Source organism: Peromyscus leucopus, chromosome 19, assembly GCF_004664715.2.
Source record: "Peromyscus leucopus breed LL Stock chromosome 19, UCI_PerLeu_2.1, whole genome shotgun sequence".
Classification (NCBI taxonomy): domain Eukaryota; kingdom Metazoa; phylum Chordata; class Mammalia; order Rodentia; family Cricetidae; genus Peromyscus; species Peromyscus leucopus.
Window position 1 is genome coordinate 63,018,658 of NC_051079.1, and position 8,497 is coordinate 63,027,154.

General features: G+C 51.9%; 1 protein-coding gene across 1 annotated transcript in view; it reads left to right on the forward strand.

The window, feature by feature from the left end:
- The window catches only part of Smad7 (SMAD family member 7), a 30,066-nt gene extending 22,852 nt beyond the window's left edge, over positions 1-7,214 (forward strand). Inside the window, exon 4 of the mRNA XM_028871949.2 lies at positions 5,134-7,214. Within this exon, the coding sequence (XP_028727782.1) occupies positions 5,134-5,672 (539 nt within the window). The 3' untranslated portion in view covers positions 5,673-7,214. The remainder of the gene's footprint in view (positions 1-5,133) is intronic.
- The last annotated feature ends 1,283 nt before the right edge of the window (positions 7,215-8,497 follow it).

Genomic DNA, 8,497 nt, shown 5'->3' on the forward strand with positions numbered 1-8,497 from the left:
CTTAGTGAAGGTGGGGGTTGGGCCTCGAGTCTCAGTGCACTCAATGGTGGAGACAACCCAAAGCATTTCAGCTTTCATAAGTAAGTTGCTCCAAAGTCTAGAGTTAATCTGAGCTGCCTCAGGACCTTCTGAAAGTCAGGGTTGTATTTCTACTCCTGAGTACTTCTTTTTCTTTTTCTTTCTTTCTTTTTTTTTTTTTCGAGACAGGGTTTCCCTGTGTAGCTTTGCGCCTTTCCTGGAACTCACTTTGTAGACCAGGCTGGCCTCGAACTCACAGAGATCCGCCTGCCTCTGCCTCCCAAGTGCTGGGACTAAAGGCGTGCGCCACCACCGCCCAGCCTTAGTATTTCTACTCAGGTGCTCGCTTAGCTTGCAAGCATGGCAGGTACCGAGTCAAGGAACAAGGTAGCTTTCCCTATTGGCTGTGGCGTTTGATCCTTTGCCTCCTGGGAAGGAGGCTGAGCATCCTTGTTGTAATGGTGCAAGATGAGCCTCGCTCGATTGGGTGTTGGACCCCTCTTTTGTTGGTCCTGGAATGGTTCAAGTGAACTCAATAGAATGGCCAGCTTTTTAATGGGCAGGAGCGGGGCAATGGTGTGCTGTCAACCTTTGATGTAGAACTGCTGCTGGTGGTGCTTGGGTCCCTGGGAGGGAGGACCCTTGACCTGCGGCTGGTAGGGCGCGGTCATCAGTGTTTGTGTTCCAGGTTGCTGGGCTGAGCCTTTGTGTCTACTTGTCTGCCCTTTGTTTGCCCCTGACCTGCATGGGAAGGCCTTTGGGAGCAATGTTGCTCCTTAGGTACCCTTCCTGTTTGGATTGACCGAGCGGGAGGCGCTCACAGGCCATCATGCCCTTGGGTTTTGGCAGAGAAATACCACTTTATAATCCAAGCGCCTCGCAGAGGTGAGAGTGGGTGAGACCCCCCCCCCTTTGCCGTCTGCAATTCCAGCCACCCCATGTGTTGGCAGTTGGGCACAGTTAACCTTAGAGTGCCAGTTCCTGTGGCCCTGTCCGTTGGGATTTTAGTCTTTAAGCTGGTTTCTGTCACCACAGAAAGTCCGAATTTCAGGACCCCTCTCCCCATCAGTACCGGTTCTGTGTGTGGGCACCATCGTCATGTGTGATAGGAGAATCCCGTTGGTGTTTCTGGGTGACCCCATCGTCTCATGTTTGGCTCAGTGAGCTGGAGACCCCAAACTTCACACCTTCAAGTTTCATTTATTTACTTGCCATATTTATTTACCTATTGTGGGGAGATTTGCTGTCGTACTTGTGGAAGTCAGGGGAACAGTTGGTTCTCCCCTGCCGCCATCTGGGTTTCAGGGATCAAACTTGGTTGTCAGGCTTGGTTGCCGGCACCTTTACCTGGTAGGCCATCTGACAGCCCTGTATATATTGATTTGGTTTTTCAAGACGGTTTCAAAAACCTTGTAGCCGTGGCTGCCCCAGAGCTCTCTCTTGTAGACCAGGCTGGCCTTGAACTCACAGAGGTCCGCCTACGCCTGCCTCCCAAATGTTGGGATTAAAGGCGTCCACCACCAATGCCTGGCCCAGCCCTAAACATTTTTAAATGATGAGATTTCTTCTGTTCCTAACTTGTCGCCTTGAGGGTCTAGTCCCCCTGTGCCATTGAGGCCCAAAGTATGAGAGTCGTTCACGAGTCTCTGGTCTACAAGTGTTTGTCTGGGGTGTTCATTGGTGACCAGGGGTAGTAGCTCTCCTTGCTCAGTGGTCTTCCCCTCTGCAGACACTGTAAACCCCCCCCCCTCAGTCCCTGCTCCCCTTAAAGGGAGGATTTTATGCATTAAGGAAAATGTGGAAGGGGAGGGGCGAACACCTTAATGGAATTTTCGGCAGATTCAGCATTTTTCTGGTATTGCTCCAAAAATTCCCTCAGCTGTAATAAAATATTGTGAGCAGGCATCTGATTAGTGAGCTTTTTACAATGTAGCTTTTCTTTTGGATGCTTTAAAATGAACACGCGCAGTTTAAAAACAAGCCCCTGCACAGTTTTCTGGGGAGGAAAAGTTGAAAACACCGGAAAGGTTATAAAGCTGGGAGAAATTGACGAGTGTGAGTGGGTTCGTGTTGGGAATATGAGCAGAGGCCAGAGCTGGGTTTCCTGTCCTCTCTCCCCTCCTTGGGGGTGACCAAGACTTCAAAGGCCCTGTCCATGTGTCCTGGGAAACTCTAGGAGAGGAATACCTACTGTTGTCAGGGGCCCTGTGTGGGCTGTGGCCCAATTCGGGTAGTTGTTCCTAAGAAAATGGTGTTGGTTGATTTCTCGTAAGTGAGCCTGCCCAGCCCGTATTGGGGCCAAGGTGGACACCTGGGTCCCACCATTGTATGGCGGTGCTCTGGGTTCTCAGAAGGTATGGCCTCAGCATTGGGATGTGCACTGAGGGTTTGCGGGAGTGTGCTCAGAAACAGTCCGGGGCAGGAGCGGGGGGCGGGGGGGGGGGTGTCAGGCGTAGAACTGCCCTGTGTGAGGATGGAGACTGGGAGGGGCAAGCAGGGGTCTCCCTGTGGTGCGTTGAGGGGAGATCCACACTGCCATTTATCTGGGCCGGGCCATTAACCTCAACAGAAAAGGGCTTTTTCCTGGGGATGTCTGGCAGCAAATTGCTGGGTAGACTGGTTGTGCAGATGAGAAAAAAAAAAACCCAGGCATGCTTCCCCTTTTTGCTGCCTCTCCCCCACAGGCCTCAGGCCCCAGCCTCTCCCCGTTTGCTCTGCCCTAGAGGCTCCTGGCAGACAGGACCCCCACCCCTTGCTGAAGAGAGGCCAGCAGGCCTGGCACAGGGAGCAACTTGATCCCAGGCTCCTCCTCCCCTTCCCTTCATTCATTCCCTTCCCCCTACCCTCCCTGTCTGGTGCCAGGTTTCAGTGAGGCTGGGCTGCGTGAAACAAAGCCCTGAGAGGCCCCTCTGAGAGTCTCCCCAACCTCTTTTCCTTCTTTCCAGCCACTCTCCGAGGTTCCCTGCCCCTGGCCAGGTTTCTTGGGGAGACTTTGGGGAGCACTCTTGGGGCCAGAAGTGTCTGACTTCATTGGTCGTTAGGGGTCGTTGGTGTGGCCTTGGGAGCCGAGCTCCCTCTGCAAGAAAGTTCAAAGACTGCCAGGGCTCCCGAGTTTATTAGCCGTTGATGGATACTTTGCAGAAACAAGTTAATGCCCGATGAGTCACCTTTCTGCAGAGCTCTTGTCCCTCTCCTGCTTTTCATGTTTTCTAATGTGTGTGCAGGCACAGACACCCCATCGTAGACACCCACTCAAGACACCCATGCAGTTTTGTGTACTTGGGGGAGGGGGCTTGCTTCATGGCAGTGGGGGCAGGGGACGCCGGGTAGGTGGGGTTTGCAGTTGTTGATTTGCAGTGGCATTGGGGTTCAGGGAAAAGCAATCCACTACTCCCCTCCGTCTTGGCATCCCCTTTGTGTGTTAACCGGGCATGGATTGGGGGGAGGCCAGTGTGTGTGTGTGTGTGTGTGGGTGTGTGTGTGTGGGTATCTGTAGTAGGGGGCAGCCGCTCAGGATTTGTGTGTATGTGGCTACCTTGTGGGCTTCAATCTGTACAAGTGTACACACTCACTCATGGGATGGCCCATCCAAAACTGACTGCTGCTTTAAAAAAAAAAAAAGAAAGAAAAGAAAAAAGGGCAGTGGAGCTGACTGGATCCCAGGTCCTAACATGCCTCTAAAAGTTGGAATGGATTGATGTACCAAGCTGCCCTGGGTTACCAACAAGGCTTCTTGGTCCTGCCCCTGCATGGGGACAGCCCTTATCACTCTGAGCCCTGAAACAAAGACCTCAAAGGCCACACAGATCCATCCTCAGGGCCCACCGAACCTACCCAAGCGGGAGAGAGGCAAGGGGGCTTCCAGGGCAGCCTTGGTGTCCCTACCCCGGGGCGCCTTCCCCTCTTGCCTTTCCCCATTTCTGTTAACAAATACAAAGACTTCCGGTCTCCACCCTGCCGCCGCAAACCACAGCGTTCCTGCAGCCTGGCGGGGCTGGGGAGATTTATAGTCCCCAGTCTGAGGCCTGTTCTCTGGGCTAGAGTTAAGGGAGGTAGCAGAATGTCAGTGCAGGGTGGGGGACGACGCTCCGCCCCGTAGCCCCCCTTTTTAAAGTTCTCAGAACAATTGTTTAGGAAGAAGAGCACCTCACCAGCTTCACCCCAGGCTTCCAGGCTGTGGTGGCCTGTGCCGGGGCTGGGGGGGTGGGGGCGCGACTACCACAAGGGGCAGTGTGGGCCCTGCAGGGTCAAACTGGATTGGGGAGGCACCTCTGGGGGGGGGGGAGGTGGACTGGCAGAGAAAGGGGTACCTCAAGGATGGTGACATTTATTTCAGACACGGCACCTTCTGTCTGGGCCGGCCGTGGTTTAAGGCTGATGTCCACCTGCATGCTGTAATTTGGCACTTGAACTTGAGCTAACTCGGCTGTCACACAGAGAGAGAGAGAGTTGGTTCCTGTCAGGAAGATGGCTTTTTTTGTTGTGAAACCCTGGAGCCGCCGCATCTTTTTTTTTAAACCAGCTGACTCCCCCTTATGAACAAGGCTCTGATGTGAGAACTGGGTGACTAGCTAGAACTAGCCAGCTGCAGAGGGTGTGGGCCACCTGTCTTCTCAGTCTGACTGGGTCACCACCCAGTAGGCCAACTTCTATCATCCAGGACCCCGGGGGGGGGGGTGGGGGGGCGCACACTAGGGAAGCTGTCACTCAAGGTTCCGTCCATGGGAAGCAGCTGTAACTCTAGGCTGTTTCTGAGGCCTTTTTTTTTTTTTCTCCCCAACCAAGTTATCAAGGGTCTCAGTGTCTGGTTCTTGGGGCTAAGTCGGCATAGGTGTTGATGCTGTGGATTCCTGATTGGATGGAAGGAGATTGGGAACAACAGTAGCAAGCCCCTGTGCTTAAAGGTGGATTAAGGTGTCTTGTCCCCAGTAGCATGGCAGACCCTGTGTTGAGTCTAGGCTTCCCCTCACTTCCTCTTCTTGTTTTGTGCTGGTTCTGGGGACTCAAGAGCATGTGTACAAATGGTGTGTGTCTGTATGTGTTTTGACTTGAGGAGGGAAAAGAACCTGGGTCTCCACCACCCGCCGACTCATGTCTGCCATTTTGCTTTTGTAGATTCCCAACTTCTTCTGGAACCTGGGGATCGGTCACACTGGTGCGTGGTGGCATACTGGGAGGAGAAGACGCGAGTCGGGAGGCTCTACTGTGTCCAAGAGCCCTCCCTGGATATCTTCTATGATCTACCTCAGGGGAATGGCTTTTGCCTCGGACAGCTCAATTCGGACAACAAGAGTCAGCTGGTGCAAAAAGTGCGGAGCAAGATCGGCTGTGGCATCCAGCTGACACGGGAAGTGGATGGCGTGTGGGTGTACAACCGTAGCAGTTACCCCATCTTCATCAAGTCCGCCACACTGGACAACCCGGACTCCAGGACGCTGTTGGTGCACAAGGTGTTCCCTGGTTTCTCCATCAAGGCTTTCGACTACGAGAAAGCCTATAGCCTGCAGCGGCCCAACGACCACGAGTTCATGCAGCAGCCGTGGACGGGCTTCACGGTGCAGATCAGCTTCGTGAAGGGCTGGGGCCAGTGTTACACCCGCCAGTTCATCAGCAGCTGCCCGTGCTGGCTGGAGGTCATCTTCAACAGCCGGTAGTTGTGTGTGGGGAGAAGAGGACAGGACGGAGTGTGAGCCGAGCAGGCCACCGTTCAAACTACTTGCTGCTAACCTTTCCCTCCCGAGTGCTTGCTTTCCATGCAAACTCTTTGGTCGGTTTTGTTGTTACATTGTTGATTGTTTTGTGTGGGTTTTTTTTTTTTCTTCCCCCTTCTCGTTCTTGTGTGTTTGTTTTGTTTGTCTTGTTTTTGGAGAAATAGCTTATGATGAGTTTTTGTTTGTTTGTTTTTTGGGTTTTTTGTTGTTTGTTTGTTTTTTTGAGGTGGTGGGTGTGGTTGACAGGACACCTCCCCATATGAAAACGGGAAGCAGAAGTCAGCACTGTCAATCAAACATGACAGTGGGGTGCTGCCTGCCTCCCCTTCGGATCAGCATTATCAGGAGTGGATGTTTTGAGCGCCGGGGTGTGCATGCACGGCAGATGGGGGAAATGCTTTTTTTTGTGTTCCTTATGGATGTCCCCGGCTGAGAGGCTGCAGTCTCAAGCTGTGTGTCTCTTGCGCCCTTTGGACATGCTCAGTGGGGCAGAGGCAGTACCTGGGTAGACTGGCAGCAGGTGTCGCAGCAGCTGCCAAGCTTCGCCCCGGCCCGCCGAAGCCCCTGCCCTGCCTCCCCCCCCCCCTTTTAGGACACGGGCCTATCCACGGGCTTCTGAGAAGCCAGCCTGCTAGAGGCTGAACCAGAACCAATTGTTTTCACCCCCGTCTCACTGCCTGTCACCCGCTGCCATTGTCGTAGCTGTCTTTTTTTGGCCATCTGCTCCTGGATCTCTCTTGAGATGGGCTTCCCGTGGGCTGCAGGGACAGCCCGGTCACAGTATTGCTAACCCAGGACCCTTGGGCCCTCCTTCAGCGGTCCCCTGCTGTGGTTTTTCATCAGGTTTCTCCCAGATGTGGAAAGTCAGCTCAGCACCCCATCCTAAGCTTAGCCTGTGTGCTGAGCTCTGTAGACCATCGAGGGGCGTCCCGGGGAGGGAACTGCTCAGTGGCCCCCTTCCCACCCAGAAGGGCGTGGTCTGTCGTAACGAAGGTACCATCCTAGGCTGACTCCCAGCTCTGCTCTCGACTCATACACTCGTATGATACTTTGACACTGTTCTTAGCTCAATGAGCATGTTTAGACTTTAACATAAGCTATTTTTCTAACTACAAAGGTTTAAATGAACAAGAGAAGCATTCTCATTGGAAATTTAGCATTGTAGTGCTTTGAGAGAGAAAGGACTCCTTAAAAAAAAAGCTGAGATTTATTAAAGAAATGTATTTTATGTTATATATAAATATATTATTACTTGTAAATATAAAGACGTTTTATAAGCATCATTATTTATGTATTGTGCAATGTGTATAAACAAGAAAAATAAAGAAAAGATGCACTTTGCTTTAATATAAATGCAAATAACATGCCAAATTAAAAAAGATAAACACAAGATTGGTGTTTTTTTCTATGGGTGTTATCACCTAGCTGAATGTTTTTCTAAAGGAGTTTATGTTCCATTAAACAATTTTTAAAATGTATACTTCATCCCATGTTGTTCAGCTGCTTTTTCTTTTGCTTGGGGGGAGGCTGGGAGGTTTATCAAAGGTGAATGGGCCGGGGAATAAAGGCTCTGGGTAGTAGTTGTTCCCAGATCTGGAGACACCCCCCCCCACACACACACACACACTCCCACCCCCGACACACACACAGGCACCCTCTTGTTTGGTGTGGCTCCAGGTTTCCTAACTGTATATTGGGAAATGACACGGGGGGGAGGGGGGGTGCGGGGAGCCCTAGGCTGGGCGCTTGGAAGTTGGTGGAGTTGGGGAGAAGGGGTTAGTGGCAGAAGAGCGGGTACACCCTCAAGAACCAGGTTCCCTTGGCTTGTGCCAATTACACACTGAGCCAGGGGCCCCAGGGAGTGGTAGAGGTTGAGTGTCCCATAGTGATCAGAGGGATGAAGCCTCCGCCTCCCTCCCTCTGGATCCAGACTTCACTCTCAGCTGTCTGCTGGGATATTCATGACAGCTTCTCCAGGCCTGTGGTCCAGCTCATCCTGAGCTGCTTGCTGGGAACTCCTAAGTACTTGGGCTGCATAAGCTGAGCTGAGATTTTTGTCCACGTTTTATTAGATGAGATTCAGTGTATACATATGTATATACCACGTGCATGCATCATGTCCAAGGAGGTCAGAAAAGAGTCTTAGATTCCCCTAGAACTGGAGTTGTAGGTAGTTAGCTACCGTGTGGGTGGGTGCTGAGAATTGAACGCAGGACCTCTGAGGGCAACAAATGCTCTAAACTGATGAGCCATCTCTCCAGCCCCAATAGTCACTTTAAAATACTGAAGGTTCCAGTGGATGCCAGGCGTGCTAAACCATGTAGGACAGCAGTACTCAACCTGTGGGGTGTGGCCCCCAAGGGGGTCACAAATCAGATAGATATCCTGCATACCAGATATTTACATTACAATTCCTAACAGTATGCTATGAAGTAGCAACAAAATAATCTTAGGGTTGGGGGTCACTGCAACATGAGGAACTGTATTAATGGGTTACAGTATTAAGGAAGGTTGGGGATCACTGAAGTAGGGTGGTGAACCATTTAATTTTTCCCAGGACCCTCTGCAAGAATGGAGGTGTGGGGAGGCTAAGGAAGTTAACTGGCAAGTGTGATCACTAAGATGTTTACGGGATGTAATCCTGTGTGGCGGGAGTCCAATAATTCACTTCCACTGGCTCTGCTGTGGGAGCAGGGCCTCTGGATTGAGGAGGCAGAAACTCTAGAAGGAGGCTGGAATTGGATATGGCATGTGGATTCTGGTGGGGT